Source organism: Neolamprologus brichardi, chromosome 15, assembly GCF_056152115.1.
Source record: "Neolamprologus brichardi isolate AB-2024 chromosome 15, ASM5615211v1, whole genome shotgun sequence".
In the NCBI taxonomy this organism is placed as follows: Eukaryota; Metazoa; Chordata; class Actinopteri; order Cichliformes; family Cichlidae; genus Neolamprologus; species Neolamprologus brichardi.
In genome coordinates this window covers 31,092,635-31,115,954 of record NC_142118.1, presented here as the reverse complement: position 1 = coordinate 31,115,954, position 23,320 = coordinate 31,092,635, and the positions used below count along the sequence as shown (strand labels likewise).

The 23,320-nt window shown below is 40.1% G+C and overlaps 1 protein-coding gene across 1 annotated transcript; it reads right to left on the bottom strand.

Moving 5' to 3' along the window:
• Positions 1–1,237: 1,237 nt before the first annotated feature.
• On the bottom strand, positions 1,238–21,881 carry slc35f1 (solute carrier family 35 member F1). Its single transcript, XM_006796273.2, has 8 exons — positions 21,669–21,881; positions 19,878–20,053; positions 16,587–16,714; positions 14,399–14,558; positions 14,028–14,184; positions 12,821–12,873; positions 11,035–11,189; positions 1,238–2,534 (listed from the first exon to the last, which is right to left on the bottom strand). Exons 1-8 carry the CDS (start codon positions 21,755–21,757, stop codon positions 2,301–2,303), a joined length of 1,152 nt encoding a protein of 383 aa, XP_006796336.1. The 5' UTR covers positions 21,758–21,881; the 3' UTR covers positions 1,238–2,300.
• Positions 21,882–23,320: the final 1,439 nt, after the last annotated feature.

Here is a 23,320-nt window from a genome sequence, read left to right as displayed (position 1 = left end):
CAACATTTGCAAAGGATTTCTTTTGTTGCAGTGAGGTGTAGGGTTCATCAAGTAATTATCGAGTATTCCACCAATTAATCAGATAAATCATTTTCTTATTAATGAACAATAATAAATATTCAAAAGGTGAAAATTTCCATTTTAGATACATCTGTCAAAAGAAACAACCCACGTCTATCTACGTGCCCTAGTTAAATGTAACTTCAATGCAAAAATATATAAATACTTGAGTACATTCAGAGGTCAAATAAAATAAGCAATAAACACAAGCATAAAGGCATAAAAATATAACCTGTCTCTGACGGGTTTCTGACATTAATGGGGGCAAAGAGTAGATACGTACAGTGGTTGGGATTTGGCTATTCCCCTGCCGCTCCTCGCTTCAACTATTTCCACTGCAGATCCCACAGATCAGTCACCCGTCCACTCACCAGCTTGAAACAAGGAATAATCACAGTTTGCCTTCTCTGCTCAGCACTTTTATACTTCCACATAACTGCATCCAAGCATGTTCCTGGCATGCTCGGACACTTTATTTCACATGTTACATTTTCTCATGTGGTTTAAACCTAAATTATTTTTCTATGATTAATCTTTAGCTTAACAACTTACAACTATTTTTCACACAGGACCAGTAGGATTGGATATTTTTATTCCTCAACAAATAAAGTCATTTAAATTGCTATTTGTATTTACTTCAGTTCAATTAAATTTTTTTTACAGCACCAAGTCACAATAACAGTCATCTCAAGGTGCTTTATACTGTAAGGTACCCCCACAATAATACATACAGAGAAAAACCGAACAGTCATGTGGCCCCCTATGATTAAGCACTTTGGTGACAGTAGGAAGGAAAAACTCCCTTTTAACAGGAAGAAACCTCCAGCAGAACCAGGCACAGGGAGGGGCGGCCATCTGGGGTGAGACAAGGAAGACAGGATAAAAAACATGCTGTGAAAGAGAGCCAGAGATTAATAACAAGTATGACTCAATGCAGAGACTATTAACACATAGTGAGTGAAGAAGAAACACCCTCCTCCACAATGGGTTTCATTTAATATGAGTGACTCAGTTTCATGTAGTAACGCAACATATTATTAAAAATGTCAGTCAGTATTCAGTATTATGTCTGTATTATTGTTTCTACTGAGTAAGTGCATTTCAGAAATAGTTTTCTAATTATTTTTAGGCAATTTGGGATGTGAAAAATAGAATTACAAACACCAACAAATGGACATCTTTTATATTTTATTATTTGAAATGAATCATCTGTCATGTACACCACTAGAGTACACTGAAAAAAATAACCTGTGGGATTAACATAAAAAAACATGTAGATTGGTTGCACGCAATTAAGTTATGTTTTGTCAACCTTAGTTTTTTATGTTCCAATTGCATACAATTATTTATACATAAAAACCGTATCCAATAAATAAAATTCAGTTAAGGTTGATCTCACTGTATGTACTGTACTTTTTTTTTTTTTCAATCAAAGCAACCAACAAAAACATTTTGAACAATGACGTGTATTTTTCAAAACAGTATACAGCTGTAACAGCAGTCCAGATGATACATGACTCATCTGAATGCATCTCTTGAAAAACATTCCAAAATGTACCTCACAAACATCTGCTGAATCCTGAATTCAACATTCTAGGGCCTATGACAAATTTAACATTGAATTTGAAATCTCTTTCACGCCTCACTAATACTTACACTGTGGAAAACAGGGCGTTAGAATATAGTTATCCTTCTTTCAGCCTGCAAACAATCAGATCCTACAGAGAATCCTTCTTATTATATACAATGTGCACTTATTTTTGTAAATTTATTGAACTTCTTTCTTTGAAATAAGAGCAATATTGGGCAGACAATAGTTTACATCCATACAGTATCCTCTTGCAAATATTAGAAGAAATACGTGATAACATAAAAATGACAATACCATCTCTTTACATCATCTACTACTACATCTAGCTACTATAGTCTATGCACAGTCTTTGATGACCGTGAACTCAACTCACATTGCTATGTGTTTAAATTACATTCTGGTCAGTCATTTCTCAGTACATACAATATGTAGCTAAATGAATTTATGTTAACTTGATTACTGTGAGCATGGAGACATTTCTCCATTCAGACCATAAAATGAATATCTTGACTTACCTGGGTGATCCCAGCTATCCTGCTTACCAGATTGGGCAAAGCCTAGCACTATTCATTTGTATACAAGGGAAACCTGGGGGTTGCACCTGACTCACAAGTTTATCAGGCTAATGCACTTAACTCTGTCCCAGTTCTTAGGCTACTTTAACAGGAAACTCGTCTTCTTGCTCAGGGCTCAGGGTAGTGTAGATGACAGTGGGCTCCAAGACTCTAGGGCAAAGTGGAGGTGGTTCATATGGTGTTTGATTGTCTTTGTTTCTGAATTGCTTGTAGACTCGTGGGTCCTGGACCACATAGGTTGACGAGGAGGAGTAAAAAACCAGGCCCAAGATAATGATGAAGAATGACAACAGATAGAGGCCCGAGAACTGAAACACAGAGACAGAGCTATCATGTGACGTTCAATATATGCATACATGCAATATTTTATTTTCAACCTATTCTAAAACTAATGTAAAGATGCACATTTCTTTTAGGATAATACTGATTAATAACAGTTCATCAGGATTGGTTGTCCTGACTTGTCTTTTATTTAAATCTTATTTAAAGTCTCATAAAAATCTATTATATCTGTTTTTATTTGATAGTGCATGGTAGAAAATGTAGGGAATCAGTATTATCCAAGAAAGCAGTGTCAAAGTGAGATCTCTGCTGTTGGTATTAACACTATATTGCCAAAAGTATTCACTCACCAATCCAAATCACCAAATTCAAGTGTCCCACTTACTTTTATGGCCACTGCTTCTACAAACATTTGTGAGAGAATGGGTCACGCTCAGGAACTCAGTGAATTCCAGTGTGGTGCCATGGTAGGATGCTACCTATGCAACAAGTCTAGTTCTGAAATCTCCTTGCTACTAAATATTCCAAAGTCAAGTGTAAGTGGTATTAAAACAACTTGGAAGTGACTGGGGAAGACGGTAACTTATTCACAAATTGGTGGTGTCAGCAGATGCTGATGCATATAGTGAGAGGTCACCAAATTCTGCACAGTCAATCACTACAGACCTCCAAACTTCACGTGATCTTCAGATTAGCTCAAGAACAGATTTCTGTGCAGCTGCATCCAGCCTTACACCACCAAACGCAATGCAAAACCTGCATGCAGTTGTGTAAAGCATGCTGGACAACTGGACTTCAGTGCAGACAGTGAAAAAGGCCTGTTCTCTGGAGTGAAGGCATTTTCTCTGGAGTGACGAATCTCGCTTTGCTATCTGACAATTGGATAGATGAATTTGGGTTGGTGGTTACCAGGAGAAAGATCTGACTGTACTGTGCCAAGGTTTGGTCGAGGGTGGTGGCACTCTCACTCGGTGTTGGTCCAGTGTTGGGAACAGTATCACTTCCTGTTCCTGTTACAACACGGTGTAGCTTATCTGTGTAGCCCATTTAAGTAAAAACTCTTGGAAAATGACTTATTTCCTAGTGTCCCAAAGCTTTATTCAAAGCACACTCTTTGTTGAATAATTATATTTACAGTATTCATTCACCGTGTCTTTAGGGATTCATTACATTAGCTTAGCTTTTAGCCAACTTACTAGCAGTACAGTGTCTTCAACTGTCCCTCCTGCACCTTAGTCCTAGTAGTTCCTACACAGAAACCCCTAGTACACCAACCATTCACATCTAAAATCTTTCCCCACTCTGTGGCACACCCGCCAAGGAACAAACTGTGGTTTGGGTCATTCTGTTTTGAGAAACGTGCCGTTAGAAACACCATGTCTTCCAAAGGCCAGAACAGGGACATTCAATGAACCCTGAAACTGCTGGCTAAAGATAAACAGATTTGGTAAAATTCTAATTCACATTGGCAGCAATTAAAACCTGGATACATCAATCGGAGGTCAGTAAAATTAATATTGAACCAGTGTGTAACTTTACCAAAACAATGTCAGACTCTGTAGTTTTCTCTCGTCCCCTCCTCAGTCGAACCAGGAGTGACATGTTTAGTCACATATTTTCCTTAAATCGCTGGCTGTCTGAGTGGTGTCCAAAAAATGATGTGAGCTTTATAGATAATTGGGAAACTTTCTGGGGAAAACCTGATCTTAGCATGGAAGACAGCATCCATCCCACTTTGGATGGAGCAGCTCTCATTTCTAGAAATGTATTAAAGCCCCCAAAAGATGACTATCCAGAGCTGGGACCAGGAAGCAGAGTTGCAGTGCTAAAAGCCTCTATGCAGCTTCTCTCCTCCTGTTATCTTCCCAAAAACCCATCCCCTTAGAGACTGTATCTGCTCCCAGTCCAAGAAAAAACAAACCAAAAATCAGCAAAAGACAATTTAAACATAAACAAATCACAAAGAAAGACCAATTTAGTATCTATAACTGCACCAACGAGTAAAACTGTTAAATGTGGATCATTAAGCATTAGGTCTCTCTTTCTGAGCCCAGGCTAGAAAACAATTTAATAATTGATCAGCATATTGATGTACCCTGTGTTACAGAAAACTGGTTAAATGAATCAACAACCCTGAGTTATACTAGCTCAGAATCCTCAAAGCACAGGACGAGGAGGAGCAGCAGCCGCAGCCGCAGCCGCAATATTCCACTCCTTCTTATTAATCAACCAAAGACCCAGACAGAGTTTTAATTCATTTAAAAGCCTGATGCTTAGCCTTCTTCACCCTAACTGGAAAACTCAAAAACCAGTTTTATTTGTTATCTATTGTCCACCCTAGCCCTTACTGATTTAGTTTTCAGTTCAGATAAAATAATTATATTGTAGGTGATTTTAACATCCATGTAGATACTGAAAATAACAGCATAAACATTGCATTTAATCTGTTATTAGACTCAATTGGCTTCTCTCAAAATTTAAAAGAACCCACCCACCACTTTAATGGTAAATGGTAAATGGACTGGTTCTTGTATAGCGCTTTTCTACTCATCTGAGCACTCAAAGCGCTTTACACAACTTGTGCATTCACCCATTTGCACAAGCACATTTTTCTAAGTGCTTTATAGCTAACATTCACACACATTCATACTCCGATGGATGCATCGGAGAGCAATTTGGTGTTAGTATCTTGCCCAAGGATATTTGGCATGCAGACTAGGGGAAGCCAGGAATCGAACCACCAACCTTCCGATGAGTAGATGACCTGCTCTACCACCTGCTCTACCGTGACCTGCTGCAGCCACCCCCGGTGGCTCACACTCTAGATCACACTCTAGATCTTGTTTTAATATATTGCATAGAAACTTTACGTTTAAAAGTGTTTCCAGAAAACCCTCTCTTGTCTGATCATTTCCTAATAACATTTAAATTTAGATTAATGGATTACACAGCAGTAGGGGAATATCAGAGTAGATGTCTTTTTAAAAGTCTGGTAAGTACGGAAAGAATTCCTCCACCGTTCTCTTCAATGTTATATACCAACACAGAGAGCAGCTAGCTAAATTCTACTCCCACAGTGATTGATTATCTCGTTAATAATGTTACATCTTTGGTCAGTATGACCCTGGATACTCTGGCTCCTCTGAAAAAGAAAACTTGGCTCTGTTGAGCTTTAACATTAACTAGTAATAACTAGTAGAATCTTCCCATTGAATTTTTTTTGTGTCTTCCTTCCTCTGGGGAACTAAAAGTGCCCACCAAAAAACACATGACATATCAATGGAAAGCATAGGATGTCCTCTATTTAGTACATCAGTACTTAGTAAGGTACACTACAGGTCAAAAGGTTCAGAACACCCCAATTTTTCCAGTTATTTCTTACAATTCAAGTCGTTCAAGTCTAATGAATAGCTTGAATTGGTACAAAGGTAAGTGGTGAACTGCCAGAGGTTAAAAAAAGGTAAGGTTACCAAAAACTGAAAGATAATGTTTATTTCAGAATTATACAAAAAGGCCTTTTTCAGGGAACACAAAATGGGTTAACAATTTAAAGCTGTTCTGCAGCAATAGAGGTTCATCAAGCCTTGAAAGCTGTTCATACTAATTCCTACAGCTGTTCCAACCTTTCACTCTGAACACTCTGACAGGAAGAGGTCTGACAGACCCAAAGCCACAACTGATAAACCACAACAGAAAAAAGAACAAGATGGTAAGCTTGAAAACATGGAATGACCAGCACAGTCTCCAGACTTAAACCCCATCAAGCTGGACAAAAGAGTGAAAGCAAAGTAACCTACAAGTGCCACACATTTATGGGAACTTGTGCAACAGATATGGGAAGAACTTTCTGACAAATATTTGATTGTATTGTAGAAAGAATGCCACGAGTGTGTTCAGCTGTTATATCTGCAAGGGTGGCTACTTTGATGAGTCAACAGTTTAGAATACTTATTTGTACTGTGCTTTCCTTTCAATTCAATTCAATTCAATTCAATTCAATTTTATTTATATAGCGCCAAATCACAACAAATGTCGCCTCAAGGCGCTTCATAGATACAGAGAAAAGCCCAACAATCATATGACCCCCTATGAGCAAGCACTTTGGCGACAATGGGAAGGAAAAACTCCCTTTTAACAGGAAGAAACCTCCGGCAGAACCAGGCTCAGGGAGGGGCGGCCATCTGCTGCGACTGGTTGGGGTGAGAAAAGGAAGACAGGATAAAAGACATGCTGTGGAAGAGAGACAGAGATTAATAACAGATATGATTCAATACAGAGAGGTCTATTAACACATAGTGAGTGAGAAAGGTGACTGGAAAGGAAAAACTCAATGCATCATGGGAATCCCCCGGCAGCCTACATCTATTGCAGCATAACTAAGGGAGGATTCAGGGTCACCTGGTCCAGCCATAACTATATGCTTTAGCAAAAAGGAAAGTTTTAAGCCTAATCTTAAAAGTAGAGATAGTGTCTGTCTCCCGAATCCAAACTGGAAGCTGGTTCCACAGAAGAGGGGCCTGAAAACTGAAGGCTCTCCCTCCCATTCTACTTTTAAATACTCTAGGAACAACAAGTAGGCCTGCAGAGTGGGAGTGAAGTGCTCTAATAGGGTAATATGGTACTACAAGGTCATTAAGATAAGATGGGGCCTGATTATTTAAGACCTTGTATGTGAGGAGCAGGATTTTGAATTCAATTCTGGATTTAACAGGAAGCCAATGAAGGGAAGCCAAAACAGGAGAAATATGCTCTCTCTTTCTAGTCCCTGTCAGTACTCTTGCTGCAGCATTTTGGATTAACTGAAGGCTTTTCAGTGAGTTTTTTGGACATCCTGATAATAATGAATTGCAGTAGTCCAGCCTGGAAGTAATAAATGCATGAACTAGTTTTTCAGCATCACTCTGAGACAGGATATTTCTAATTTTAGAGATGTTGCGCAAATGGAAGAACGCAGTCTTACATATTTGTTTAATATGTGCGTTGAAGGACATATCCTGGTCAAAAATGACTCCAAGGTTCCTCACAGTGTTACTGGAGGCCAAGGTAATGCCATCCAGAGTAAGAATCTGGTTAGATACCATATTTCTAAGCTTTTCAGCGCCGAGTACAATGACCTCAGTTTTATCTGAGTTAAGAAGCAGAAAGTTAGTGGCCATCCAAGTCTTTATGTCTTTAAGACATTCCTGCAGTTTAACTAATTGGTGTGTGTTATCTGGCTTTATGGACAGATAGAGCTGGGTGTCATCTGCATAGCAGTGAAAATGTATGCTATGTCTTCTAATGATGCTGCCTAGGGGAAGCATGTATAATGTAAACAGAATTGGTCCTAGCACTGAACCCTGTGGAACTCCATAATTAACCTCAGTGTGTGAAGAGGACTCTCCATTTACATGCACAAATTGGAGTCTATTAGATAGATATGATACAAACCACTGCAGTGCAATACCTGTAATACCTACAGCATGTTCTAATCGCTCTAACAGGATATTATGGTCAACAGTATCGAATGCTGCACTAAGGTCAAGAAGGACAAGCACAGAGATGAGTCCACTGTCAGAGGCCATAAGAAGATCATTTGTAACCTTCACTAAAGCTGTTTCTGTGCTGTGATGAACTCTGAAACCTGACTGAAACTCTTCAAATAAACCATTCCTCTGCAGATGATCTGTTAGCTGTTTGACAACTACTCTTTCAAGGATTTTTGATATGAAAGGAAGGTTGGAGATTGGCCTATAATTAGCTAAGACTGCTGGGTCTAGAGATGGCTTTTTGAGTAAAGGTTTAACTACAGCCACCTTGAAGGCCTGTGGTACATAGCCGATTATTAGAGCTAGGTTGATCATATATAAGATCGAAGAATTAATCAATGGCAGGACTTCTTTGAGCAGTTTTGTAGGAATGGGGTCTAAAAGACACGTTGATGGTTTGGAGGAAGTAATTATTGAAGTTAACTCAGAAAGATCGATTGGAGAAAAAGAGTCTAACTTAACATCAATGGAACTAAGAGTAGCTGTAGATAATATTACATCTGTGGGATGATTATTGGTAATTTTTTCTCTAATGATAAAAATTTTATTTGTGAAGAAGTTCATGAAGTCATCACTAGTTAACGTTAAAGGGATGGTTGGCTCAAAAGAGCTCTGACTTTTTGTCAGCCTGGCTACAGTGCTGAAGAGAAACCTGGGGTTGTTCTTATTTTCTTCAATCAGTGATGAGTAGTAAGCTGTTCTGGCTTTGCGGAGGGCTTTCTTATAAAGCAACAAACTATTTCTCCAGGCTAAATGATGATCCTCTAAATTTGTGACACGCCATTTCCTCTCCAGATTACGAGTCATCTGCTTTAGGGTACGTGTTTGAGAATTATACCACGGGGTCAGGTACTTCTGATTAGAGACCTTAGTTTTCACTGGAGCTACAGTATCCAGAGTCGTACGTAGTGAGGAGGTGAAATTATTAACAAGATAATCGACCTCTGTTGGGGTAGCGTTCAGATAGCTGCTCTGCTCTGTGTTGGTACAGGGCATTGACGATGATAACAGTGGCTGGATTATATTCTTCAGAGTTCAATCAGACATTAAACTGGATAATTTTCAATAACAAACTGGACAAATTGACTGGTAGTGTAGCTCAAATAAGTCAAAAGATTTTGACCAAAATCAGACCCCATGTTATCTTAAATGGTATGGTACCTCATAGTACCATATCACCCCAACAACCCCAATCACTCTCACACTGGAAACTTACTTGTTGTTCCTAAGGTATTTAAACGTAGAATGGGAGGCAGAGCCTTCTTTCAGGCCCCTCTTCTGTGAAACTATCTCCCAGCTTGGATTTGGAAGACAGACGCTATCTCTAATTTAAGATTAGGCTAAATACTTTCCTTTTTGACAAAGCTTATAGTTATGGCTGGGCCAGGTATCCCTGAATCCTCCCTTAGTGATTGCGCCATAGGCCCAGTATTTCTCCTTCTCTCAACCCTTGTCACTCACTATGTGTTTATACACCACTCTGCATTTAATTAAGCATTATTATTCATCTCTGGCTCCCTTCCACAGCATTTTTTGTCCTGTCTTTCTCACCTCTATAAGTTGCAGCAGATGACCTTCCTGAGCTTGCTTCTGGTGGAAGTTTCTTTCTGGAGGTTAAAAGCTTTTCTTTCCACTGCCACCAAAGTGCTTGCTCATAGGAGGTCATCTGATTGTTGGGATTTTCTCTACATTATTGTAGGGTCTTTACTTTAAAATATTAAGCACCTCGAGGCAACTGCTGTTGTATTTGGTGCTATATAAATAATATTGAATTGAATTGAAATATGGTGTGGGGTTGTTTTTCAGAAAGTGAGCTTAGCCCCTTAGTTCCCAGGAACTCTTAATAGTTCAGCATACCAAGACATTTTGGACATTTTCATGCTCCACACTTTGTGTATTTGCGATCATTCTCTTGCTTATACATCCACCTTCATTTTATCATCATCATCCTGGTAGATGGCAGCAGCTTTTTATCAAGATCGTCTCAGTACATGTTTTCTTCAATTATATGAAGCATACCAATGATCTATGCTGAAAAACAGCCCCACATCATGAGGTTCCCACCTCCAAACTTCGGTGTTGGGATGGCGTTTTTGAGGTCATATGCAATGTCTTGACTTCTTTTCATGTGTGGATTGTATGGGTTGTTATCGACATCTAGTGATATTTCATGTCAATAGCACCATTAAAAATATATTTACTAAGAACATAGATGAAGCTTTCAATACTTATTTTACCCCCTGTACTGTGCTAAAACAATCATCTGACAAATAAACTCTCTAAAGGCATTATTTAAGCATTTCAGCTTCCAGTTTTGGGATTACCTGTTTTCCCTTCTAGTGGGCATGGTTAATGGCAACTAAGCTATTGATAGTTTCTTATATGCTACAACTAAGCTACAACTTAAATAAATGTTGCATAAAGACCGTCAGTTACGAGACTTCCGATAAAAATTTACTATAAAAAATGTTTGTTTGTTTTTTTCTAAGGTTGTAAGAAAGCAGTTTCCAGAAAAGTTTCCATTTTAAAATATGCTTTAACACATTTTTACAACACATCTCAAGTTCTCAGCTTTGAAGATACATTTCTCATTATAGCAACACCGAATACAGTAAAGATAAACTCCGTTTTCCTTGTATTACTTCTGGAACCTGTGTGAATGTCCTGCTGCCCATGTCACCAAACCCACTGACCCTCCACTATCAGACCTGTGCCACCTGCCTGCCAGCATAGCTCTTGCCTTTTTTGTGTTCACCTCATCCATTCTTAACTTTATATCACTTTTTATGAGCAAAAAAAGATTTCTAAGTGTGACAAGTATCATTAGCATTTTCATAAGTCACAACAGTGTACATCATTTATACCACAATGCAGTTTAGTTATTTTAGTTTTAATCAACTAAATCAATTAGTCTAGTCAAACTAAATAGTGCTTTACTGTATATATATATCTTTTAAACTGCACATCATCACATAAATGATTCCTGGCAGTTGATTACCTTGTAGTGAAAGAGAAAGAGGCCACAGAAGAGACTGTAAAGGTCAGCTGTGAGCAGAGACAGATTGACTGAGGTGGCACTAGTCCTCTTCATCACAACAGGCATGAAGCTGTAAAGGCCAAACATGAAGGCACTGAAACCAACATAAAGAAGACCTGTGAACACACAAAGAAGTATCGTTTTTAATAGGATTTATTTTCATTTCATTATAAAGTGCTCAAATACAGTAGAGAAACTCTATGTAAGAACCAGTCTATGTACCATTTACCATAAAAGTGGTTATTGTGATCTTATGGATCATGCTATGACTTATTGCTAACTCTTCATTCCCAACCTACACTGTAGAGATGCAGGAAAACACATTTGTGTACCAAAATTTTTACATACTGAGGCGTAGTCACAAGCCCTTTTCTCCAGACAAACCAAGGCAAAAAACTTTTATGGGATTTCCTAACACATTTTGTGTCTTTTAAGTGAACAGGGTACTTCTCCAATACTTTTCATTTTAGTTCAGTTGTATTTATATTGAACCAAATCACAACAACAGGTGCCTCAATGTGATCTATATTTATGTTCTAGCCTGATTCTACCAGAGGTTTTTTTCTATTACAAGGGAGTTTTTTCTTCCCAGAGTCTCCAAGTGCTTGCTCATAGGGGGTTGTCGGATTCCAATACTATGTGGTATTTATTTTACAATGAAGTGCCTTAAGGGACTGTTGTAAATAGTCTCTATACACATATACAGTTGAACTGAACTAACTTGAATGTGATTCCTGCCACTTTGACCAAGATCCATGTGAGCAGATCTGAGAATGAGAGGTTTCAGGGTGTTTTGCCTCCTCTTTTATGGCTGATGTACCTACCATCAAAATGCCATCTTGTGTGACTGGCAGCAGCCACTAGAAAGGGCTACCTTATAATGCAAGCATGTAGCTTGAACATTTCTTCTCAGAAGCCCATCCCTTGATAAAGCACACTAGTTCCATCTCTGACTCTGTCACTTACAGAGGGGAACTGAAGAGCGTGCAAATCTTTGAAGTCTTATTTGTGAGAAAGCTTGAGAAAGTCTGATAAAGTTTGAGAAACAAATGCTTTGACTTTTTATCCTTGAGTGATGGTTTCCCATGTTTTCCTAAGTGATGAGCTTCATTACATACTTCAATACGAGGACCCATGCGCTTGGAAGTGTGAGTAAATGCATCAACTGCATTTTCTTTGACCTCTAGGTCAATACAGAGATGCTGTAGGTCAGCATCTCTGCAAAAAGCCACATCATCTGCAAAAAGCAGAGATGAGATCCTGAGACCACCAAAGTGAAAGCCTTCCGCCACTTGGCTACGCCTAGAAATTCTGTCCATAAAAACTGTGAACAGAATCGGTGACAAAGGGCAGCCCTGGCGGAGCCCATCACCCACCAGGAACAAGTCCGACTTATTGCCGGCTATGCAGACCAAGCTCTTCGAAAGCGGTCGTATAAGGACTGAATGGCCCGTAGCAATGGGCCAGACACCCCATACTCCCGGAGCACTCCCCGCAGGACATCCCGAGGTACACGGTCGAATGCCTTCTTCAAGTCCACAAAACACATGTAGACTGGTTGGGCAAACTCCCATGCGCCCTCGAGTATCCTCGAGAGGATAAAGAGCTGGTCCAGTGTTCCATGACCAGGACGAAAACTGCATTGTTCCTCCTGTATCCGAGGGTCAACAAACACACACACAACTGTGTGTGTGTGTGTGTGTGTGTGTGTGTGTGTGTGTGTGTGTGTGTGTGTGTTCAGGGTCACCTATCTGCCAGTTCCAGGATACTCTTAGAAGCTCTTTGTGTTCCATGATAGCCCTGCAACAAAGCATACACAGAGATTTAATAGCACTGGCTTATTTTTACAGAACCAGAGTTCCTTTAGGGTCTTGGCGCTTGGTGCACAGTGGACAAAGAATGTTTATTCTAGTTTAGTATGGCCAAACCCACTTTCAGTGCTCCCAAAAAAGTTGATTCTGTTTATCTGGACGTAACATAACAATTTGCATATTAATGATCAAGAAACTGACCTCATGGCCCATTGTTTGCCAGTGGTGCTAGTTTCAGTCATTATACAAATGTACTCATTATACACTTGGAGAAACCTGCAGTCAGCAGAGACTGAAGAAGTCACTTGGATGAGTGACAAAACGTTTCTCCCACTGAAAACACTATGTTCAAATGAACAGAATCAACCTTTTGGGATTTCCTTACCTGGATGATTGAGCATGCATCAAGACACTTTCAGTGGTGTTTCGCTTTTTGTGTAAAGGTTCAAATTGCAGATAAATGGGGTGGTTGTAGCTCAGGAGGGAGAGCAGGTCATCTGCATACCAACTGGAAGGTTTGGTGGTTTGATTCCTGGCTGCTCTATTGTGCATGCCATATATACTTGGGAAGATGCTAACCCCAAGTTGCTCTCTCCAATGCATATACTGGAGTATGAATGTTAGATAGAAAGCACTTACTTAGAAAACACATAAAAAAAGTGCTTGTGTGAATGGGTGAATAAGTTAAGTTGTATAAACTGGTTTGAGTGCTCAGGAGGAGTAAAAGAAGTTCTATATAAGAACTAGTCCATGTGCCTTAAAGTTTTAGATTTAATTTCCTTGTGAAAATGTGTCTAAAATACCTGATAGGAATGAGTGGAAAGGCCAAAGTTACATTCAGAAAGTGTTGTTCTTACATCCTCTCACCATTTGTACCTGTAATGTACCTGTATTATCATTATGCATTAATACTTAATTTTTTTAAGGTTAAAATGTATTCTCTTAAAGGCTAATAACAAATGCTGTAAAATACACATAGTTCAGTTAAAAGTACAATATGTCTAAAATTTGATTAAATTTAAAATTCAACTTAGAAATTAAAGAAAAATACATCAAAACTGTGCTAATTATACCTAGCTTGTTACTTATTAAATTTTGACCACTTGCATTTATGAAGCATGTTTCTCCTCCACACAAACTCACAGCTGAATGCCGCTGAAGAAGGATCCAAATAGTCCCAACATGCCCAGGAATTCAACACGACTCAAGTTCTTTACAATAAACTCTTCGCATACATTGGATATTCCGTACAGCATAGCTCCTCCCAGAACTAGCAGATTCCCAAACAGCTTCTGCTCTCCTGGAAAGATTCAGGAAGAAAGAGAGGAGGAATCAACACTCACAAATGACCAAGAGGCCCCAACAAACTCATAGCACCCACACATGCATTGTTTATCATATCAAATTACCAGTGGATCTGTGCCTTGATGAGCTGCTTGCAATCAAATGTAAATTTGTTGAGTGTCATTTTTTAAGTATTTATGTGTACTTGACAGTGTGTACTTGGTACTTGCCAAAGCCTTGCTGTCCACCAAGAAGAATGTCAGCTCCTACCATGCAGCCAATGCCAAGCAAACATAGACCTGTCCCGACAAAATGGACAGTCTTGTATCTCACTAGGAGAAAGAACCAGGACAGCAGCAATACCACTGGGATGACAAAACAGTCTAAGAGCTGAGAGAAAGAATTGTGCACAGAGAAAAAAATAAACAGGTTGATGATTTCTTTTTCGTTCACACCGGAAATGTTGTTTCATTCTAATCAGACTTATCTTTTTGTTACTGTTGACTAGTGACTCCATTACTGTGTATTCTAAACAATGCAATAGGTGATTTCAGTAGAGTTCCTAGTGGTCTGTCAATGCAGATTAGATCTACATCATTGTCAGAGGATACCAATTTAATGTTTAAGAGACCCAAAGAATAATAATCAAAGAGAATAGAACAGAATAGCCCTTTATTGTTATTGTAGATGTACAATGAAATTGTGGGTGACCCACACAAACTGTGCAGGAATATAATATAAATAGTAAGACTGCAGGAATAATTATTCATCCATCTATCCATCCATCTTCTTCTGCTTATCCGGATCTGGGTCGCGGGAGCAGCAGCCTAAGCAGAGAAGTGTCCATTTGATCAGGTGGGTGTAGCTGGTGTGGATCCCTGCCTCCTGTAACCACCTTGGGGCGGGCCTACCATTCTCTCAACTGGACAGCACACCTAGAGTTAGATCTGGACAATCAATGGAGGCTATTTATGACCAACTTCACTGTCACCTCACCGGCAGTTCGGCAACCCACCTAAGCTGGTAACAGGCTCAAAGGCCGTTAAAGTTTCCATTTATGACACCCCATACTCCTGAAGCACCTCCCACAGGACACTACAAGGGACATAGTCAAATGCCTTCCACAAGTCCACAAAGTAGCTCGTCCAGTGTTCCACGACCAGGATGAAAGCTGCATTGTTCCTCCTGTATCCGAGGTTCAACTACGGTCTCTCCTTCACATCACCCTGGCATTGACAAGCCTTCTGGAACTCAGGGCAAACCTCATCCACTCCAGGGGCCCTGACACCAAGGAGCTGTTTAACTGCCTCAGGGACCTCACCCCCAAAGATAGACAAGTTGTCCCTCTCGTCCCCAGACTCTGTTTCCTCCGCAGAAGATGTAGCAGTGGTATTAAGGAGGTCCTCAAAATATTCCTTCCACTCCCCGAGAATGTTCTCAGTTGAAGTCATGAATGCAATGAGTATTTCTTATTCAGTCACCTTTCTCACTCATTATGTGTTAATAGACCTCTCTGCATTGAATCATACTTTTATTATCTCTGGCTCTCTTCTGCAGCATATGATTTTTCTTGTCTTCTTTCCCTCTCCAGAACCAGTCTCGGCAGATGGCCGCCCCTCCCTGAGCTTGGTTCTGCTGGAGGTGTCTTCCTGTTAAAAGGGAGTTTTTCCCTCTCACTGTCGCCAAAGTGCTTGCTCATAGGAGGTCATATGATTGTTGGGTTTTTCCCTGTATGCATTATTGTAGGATCTACCTTACAATATAAAGCACCTTGAAGCAACTGTTGTTGTGATTTGGTGCTGTATAAATAAAATTGAATTCAACTGAATTCAACTGAAGTCGGCAGTGCTCCACTCGCACTATACACAGTGCAGGTAGAGCACCACTTTCCCCTCCTGAGTCGCGTAAACATATCGCAATATATATCGTGTATCATGAGAGGGCCAAAAAATATCTTGATATTAGATTTTCCTCTCATCACCCAGCCCTACTTTATTCTATACACTTTAAGCACTTTGCATACCTTGCATCCTGTGCTAATTTAAATTCACTTATTACATTTCAAAGACATGCATGTCTTTGAAATGTGGGAGGAAGCCAGAGTAACTAAATTCTGAACTGCAAATCCCACATATCCAACCAAGGACCTGCTTGCTCCGATGCAGCAACATCTAGCATGGCACCACCATGCCACACTGGCGAAGCAGAAGTCAAGGTATCCTGATTCTTCACTGATTTTCCATAATGGAACCCAAGGGCTTTTTTATTTAAAAAAAAAAAAAAAACTTAAACAAGCTTTGTACCATAAACATCAACATTATTTTGTCAGACTTCACAAAAACTCTATGGGTACTATGAGGACAGCTGGCTTTAATGTAATGTCTGCAAACATGCACAGAAGCACTCACGCATACCAACCTGTACACTAGACAGTGTAGTGTACTGGTAAGCCCTAAGGACCAAATAGTTGGCCTCAATGTCTATGACACCCAGAATCATGTATTTCCACCAGCGCTGCATTAGAATGGCCAGCAAGTTCCCTTCCCCTGGTGAGAAACATAGAAAGGGACAAAAGGAAAGAATCTCACAACAGTATTCCAAACATAGGGACAAGATAATTTACTCCATTACAGCACATGTGCACACACACACACTCACACACAAAATCGTGTTTTCATATCTTAGTGGGGACATCTAATTGACATAATGCTTTCCCAGCATCTTACCCTAACCATCACAAATGAAGGAATAACCCTAACTGCTTAGCCTAAACCTAACCATAAACATATTGTAACCCTGACACTAAAACCACATTTTGAGTGTCAAAAAGACTTCATACTCTTGGGGACAGGCATTTTGTCCCCATAAGGGCTACTGGTCCCCACAAGTTTAGTAATATTCAAATTTTTGGTCCCCACAAATATATGTAAACATTGTACACACACACACACACAGTCACAAATGTCCTATTTAGTCAGTCAGCCAAAAATATTATTTTCTGTTTATATTTTGTGAAGATGTTGCAAGTAGTTTATACCATAAGATCACATATGAAAGTCATTTCCACAACTTTGTCATTATCAAATAAAGTTAGTATCTTGCAACACAGAAGTTTGCAATAAGTGACAGTGAGTCTTTCACATCAATGTGAAAGATCAACAGGACCCTAAGAGTCTTCATCAGGGACTCAATGGGGACGTGGCAGACAACACTGGAGGCCAACTTCAAAGTCATGGCACAAGTCGCCATCAAGTGCGGGATGTACCAAGGAGATGCTCTGTCCCCACTGCTATTCTGCATAGGCCTGAACCCCCTCAGTGAGTTCATTAACAACACTGGCTATGGATACCGACTATGGAATGGAGCAGTTGTCAGTCACCTCCTCTACATGGATGACATTAAGCTGTATGCCAAGAGTGAACAAGACATCGATTCACTGATCCACACCACCAGGATATACAGCAGTGACATCGGAATGTAGTTCAGACTGGAGAAGTGTAGTCAGATGATAACAAAAAGAGGGGAAGGTAGTCAGAACTGAGTGGATCAAACTACCAGAAGGCAACATTGCAGACAGAGGACAGGTACAAGTACTTGGGGATCCCACAGGCAAATGGAGCCATGAGTTTCAGCACCACAGTCCAGGATGAGACAACGAACATCCACGAATACATCAGCAAGACGGCCCCAACCGACAGCGTGCTTAGTGAATACCTCAAGCAGCAGAAACCCAAGGAAGAGGAGGAACCATCATGAAGGACAGGCCCCTGCACGTTATGCACAACTGCAAATAGTGGAGGTGGCTGACATCCAGAAATCCTGCCAGTGACTGGACAAAGCTGGACTAAAAGACAGCACAGAGGTACTAATCATGACAGCACAGGAAGAAGCTCTGAGCACAAGATCCATAGAGGCTGGGGTCTATCACACCAGGCAAGACCCAAGGCGCAGACTGTGTAAAGATGTCCCCGAGACAATCCAGCACATAACAGCAGGGTGCAAGATGCTAGCAGACAGGGTATACATGGAACACCATAACCAAGTGGTCGGCATAGTATACAGAAACATCTGTGCCGAATATGGCCTGGAAGTCCTGAGGTCAAAATGGCAAACTCCCCCAAGGGTGGTGGAGAATGACCGAGGGACTTCCAGATACAGACGGACAAAATGGTGGTGGCTAACCAACCAGACATAGTGTTAGACAAGCAGAAGAAGACGGCCTTAGTGATAGATGTAGCAATACAGAAGGAAGGCATGAAGGTACATGAGAAGCTTGAGAAGTAACAAGGGCTCAGAGAAGAGCTCGAGAAGATGTGGAGGGTGAAGGTAACAGTGATCCCAGGGTAATCAAAGCGCTCGGTGAAGTGACTCCCAAGCTAAATGAGTGGCTCTCATCAAAATAACTAATGTCCACTCTTATTGGAGTGGACTCTGACCACTAACCTCTAACTCAGCATCCTCATCCTCCTGGACCTTTCTCTAGCCTTCAAAACCAGTTTCTCATCTAACCGGTGCTTTACCCTCTTGCTTTCAGTTCTATCTCTCCAACACACAATAGTTTGTGAACAGTAAATGGACATAAAGCACTTTTCTACTCTATCTCACACTCAAAGCACTTTATACAAGTGCTTTCTAACTAACATTAGCACACATTCATACTCCAGTGGATGCATCAGAGTGCAACTTGGGGTTAGTATCTTGCCCAAGGATATTTAGGATTCAGACTGGAGGGTTTGAACAACCAATTAGCAGATGACCTGCTCTACCACCTGAGCTACAGCCACCCAGTCTGTTACACGTCTACTCCAGTTAACCAAGATGTGCCTCAAGGTTCTGTGCTTGGATCCCCTGCTCTTCATTTTGGTATTTATTTGCAAATCTAGTTTCATTTCAGCTTATCTGGTTAAATTCTGTCATGCCTAGGTTACAGTGTAAGTTCATGGCTTATCACGTTCCCCTTGTGTCCCACCCCTGTGTTTAAGTCTCCCCTATTGGTTAGTGTGTCTGTCTGTCGTGTCTCATGTCTGCGTGGTTCATGTTGTCAAGCTCATGTCACGTCTGTGTCCTATTTATAGTTCCTGTTGTATTTTGAAGGGGTCTTGTGTTCCATGATGTCATTAGGTTCATTCTAGTCAGCTGTTTCCTCGTGTGTCTCCACTTCCATTGATCACCTCGTTTGTGTATTTAAGCCCTCTGTCTTCTTGAGTTCAGTGTCTTGTGTCTGTGCTACCCATATCATGTCACAGTTATCATAGTCGTTATCTTGTTAAAATCATAGTGAGAATCATAGTTCAAGTCATAGTTTAAAGTCATAGTTAAAATTTGCCCAGTGTATATTTAGGTTTTCTCTCATTTTGCCTTGTCTTATGTTTGTGAGTTTCAGCCCCAAAATAAAGGCTTGCTTTTTGTTCAAGTTTAGTTTTGGTTCCTCATCTGTGTCTCCACCTGGGTCCTCCTCACACACTCCACACAGTCTGCCTCCGCAGGCCGTGACAATATTAACATAAAAACAAAACATAAAACAAGCCTGATGGTACTCAAACTGAACTTGAATTAAAAGTCAACACAAAAAAGACTGTATAGACTCTGATATTCATTGACATAGACAGTTGCCTCATCTTCATTATTATCATTCTTATTACAATTAGATAGCTAGATAGAATATTGATATTGATTTATGCACTCACACATCTTAGCTTGTGGCTTTACCTTGCTTGACTGCCAACGTGGTAGTGTACACCAGAAACAGCAGGATGTAGTTGAGGAAGCTCTGAAAGACTGGAGTGTTAGCGTGAAAGTCATTCGCCAGGTATTTGCTTGTCAGACTTAAAGCGCAAATTAACAAGGACAGGACCTGACCCAGGGCCAAGGTCACCAGCAGGTCCCTGTGGAGGACAGCACACACGGACAAAAAGTCAGATTTATCACTGAGCATGAATGGCAAGGATTATTATAATCATAAGGCAATAATATACTCTGACATTCTCTGCTTGTTACATCATTCTCTGTCATATGAGAAGACTTATAAAATGAAATACCTGAAATCATACTTACTAATGCAATAACAGTTTTTGGCCACCAGGAGTACTTGACTGTACCAAGAAGCACACATTGACCCACAATATTTTGTCAAAAGTATACGCTTGTCCACCTTCACAAGTATGTGAACTTTTTTTAAAAAAGAAAACCTGTCCTGCAGTCAGTATTGTGATCTGAGTGCACAGTGGTGCCAAACACATTTTGCTTTTGCAAGAACAGCTATACAGAATCTCTATAGGCTCCTCTTGTTCATGTGAATCTTTTATCTGTTTATTTGTTTGTTTGTTTTTGTTTTATTTCAGACATTACATTATATGTGGAATAGTACAACGGCGTCTAAGGCAAGACAGGCAAGACACCAAAACAATAAAAAATACAACAGCTGGGGAGGTAGAAACAAATAGACAAAAACAGAAAAAATAGTTTGTTTAAAACAAACAAGAATTCCTTTCGCTGGAGCTTGTAAAAACAACCCCAGACCATAATCCCCAGTTTACACCAACCACTGCATCCAATGCTTTATATTGTACTTAGTGATGTAATGCTTAAATGTAGCTGCTTGGCCATGGAAACCAAAAATGATCATCACTTGATATCTTACTGTTTGTGTCTGATAAGGTTGTCCACTGTTGGAATGACAGAGAGTGAATCAAAACAGTACAAGGAAGGCAGCTAAAAATTAGAAGTAGAATAGAACAGAATTAGAATTGAACTTAACTTAAGCCTTTCTGTAGGTTACTACAAGTGACTCTTTCACTTTGTCACGTTGTTTTCACAGCTGAAACGTTGATGTGTTGCACATATAAATTCGAGCTAGTTTAAGCTAATAGACGACACCAATATAGGAGAAATATGCTTTCTCTTTCTAGTCCCTGTCAGTACTCTCGCTGCAGCAGTTTGGATTAACTGAAGGCTTTCCAGTGAGTTTTTAGGACATTCTAATAATAACGAATTACAGTAATCATGCCTAAAAATAATAAATCCATCTACTAGTTTTTCAGCATCACTGTGCACAGGGATATTTATAATTTTGGAGATGTTTCGAAAATGGAAGCGAGCAGTCCTACATATTGGTATTGGTAGGCATGTAGTAGGCAAATACAAAGGGAGTTTGAAGGATGCAGTGAGTGAGGCCAGTGAGTAGAGGTGACGGAGGCTTTAGCAGACACGGGGACTGGACAGCAGCAATTTAGCGGAAAGATAAACGCAGCACGGCAGCAGACACCGACCCAACACAACTTGTCTAGCCCTGGACAACGAAAACGACAATAAAACGAAATGCATTATAAATGTATTAACGCTCCTTCTCGAATGCTTTACCCTCCACACACAGCTCTTTGCATGATGCTACGATGACATCTGTTGCTCAGTATGCAGCAGAATCTGACGGGTGTGATGGCCAGCTTGTGTTTGGAGCGCAGAGTGAATGTAAATTGTTCAGCGCCATCACGATCATCTTACCTCGTCAAGACCTTTCTGATCCGCTGGTAAAGGCTTGCGGTGCCCGTATCTCTGGGAACACCCTCTACTGTCGACACAAAAGAAATCATTCTTTTACCGAGCGTGCGGATATCAGCGCATTGTGCTCGGAGGAGTACCGGAGGAGAAGGAGGGGCGTCGGCAGAGAAGCTGCGGAGCTACTGGTCTCTGTCCCGCGGGCAGCAGTGCACAGGTTGCAATGCACATCGCAGGTGATACAAAGCAACGACGCTGTTTCTACTTCTGAATTTAGAAGTAGAAAATTAGAGATCATCCCGGAGCTGACCTCTAATTTGATGACCTCTAACTGCACAAACCTTTTAAGATTTATTAAAAACTTATTGGTGTGTGTCATCTGTCTTTGTGGACAGACAGAGCTCTTTATCTGCACAGTAATGAAAATATGCCTTCTAATAAGGGAAGCGTGTATAATGTAAACTGAATTGGTCCTGATATGGGACCCTGTGGAATTCCATAATTAGTCTTAGTGTGTGAAGAGGACTCTCCATCTCCGTGATCATATTAGATCTATTAAATGATTCAAACGAGTATAGCCCGGTACCTTTTAATGTCTACAGCATGCGCTAATCGCTGTAATAAAATGTGATCAACTTTCGATCACTGCACAGAGGTCTAGCATGACAGGCAGAGATGAGTCCACAAGATCATTTGTAACCTTCACTAAAGCTGTTTCTATATTGAATGTAACCCTGGAGAGTTACTAAGGGTTTCAGTGTATTATGAGCAGAGATGGGCAGTAATGCATAATCTGATTACTTTTTTAAAGTAATGGGATTACTTTCTTGGAGAAGTAATAGTAACGAATTACTATTTAAAAATAACAACCAATAATTATGAGTGAGGTTAGTAAAACGTGATAATGAATGCAACATTCTAAGTAAAATTACTGTGATGAGAAATAATGAAATAGCAGGTGTCTATGATCTCCAGATGGTATGTGAAGCATTCATTGATGACATAGGCCAAGCCACCCCTCCAGGATTCTTTGAAATGATTGGTCTGGGAAGAAAATTGTGTAGTTTGGCATTGCTCCGCTTCCTTAAGAATGGCTTCTTGGCAGCAACCATTTAATATGAGGCTTCGAAAACATATGGATCACCTGAAGGGTCAGATCCATCTCGCAGGTCTTGTGCCAATTCCTTGCAGGATTTTTTCTGTTTCTATATGTATATCTCAAGGACATGGCAGTAAGCACCTTGAGATGACTGTTGTGATTTGGTGAAATAATAAAACTAAAATGCAAAGAATGCTAATATGCCAAGTTTTCAGTTAAAAGCTTTGATGCAAAAATACTATTTGATGCCCATCAGAATGTCACCTTTGGCATTTTTCATAGCTGGATTTATGCTTGATTCAACGATCTATGCTAAGTGACTTTGTACCTAACCATTTTCAGACTAATGTCCAAAGAAAAACTTCAGACAAACTATTACTCAAGACCACCTTAAAAATGACAAACAAGTCTCGCTGCACTGAAGCAAAATATAAAGAACTGAGTCGTGTCCAAGCACACAGTGAGTCGAGGTTAAATCATAATAGAAAGAGTTCATTCTGTCATAAAAGGAGCTTTCTTTTCCTCTAAGAGTGTTAACAGACACAAAAACACATTCAAA

What these genes read in the sequence shown, in the direction of transcription:
- slc35f1 (XM_006796273.2), bottom strand. Translation starts at nt 21,757, where the DNA reads ATGATTTCTTTTGTGTCGACAGTAGAGGGTGTTCCCAGAGATACGGGC. An exon ending in TGGTGGACAGCAAGGCTTTG is followed by an intron (nt 14,185 to 14,398) that starts GCAAGTACCAAG and finishes GAATCTTTCCAG; the next exon opens with GAGAGCAGAAGCTGTTTGGG. An exon ending in TCTTTCTCTTTCACTACAAG is followed by an intron (nt 2,535 to 11,034) that starts GTAATCAACTGC and finishes TCTGTGTTTCAG; the next exon opens with TTCTCGGGCCTCTATCTGTT.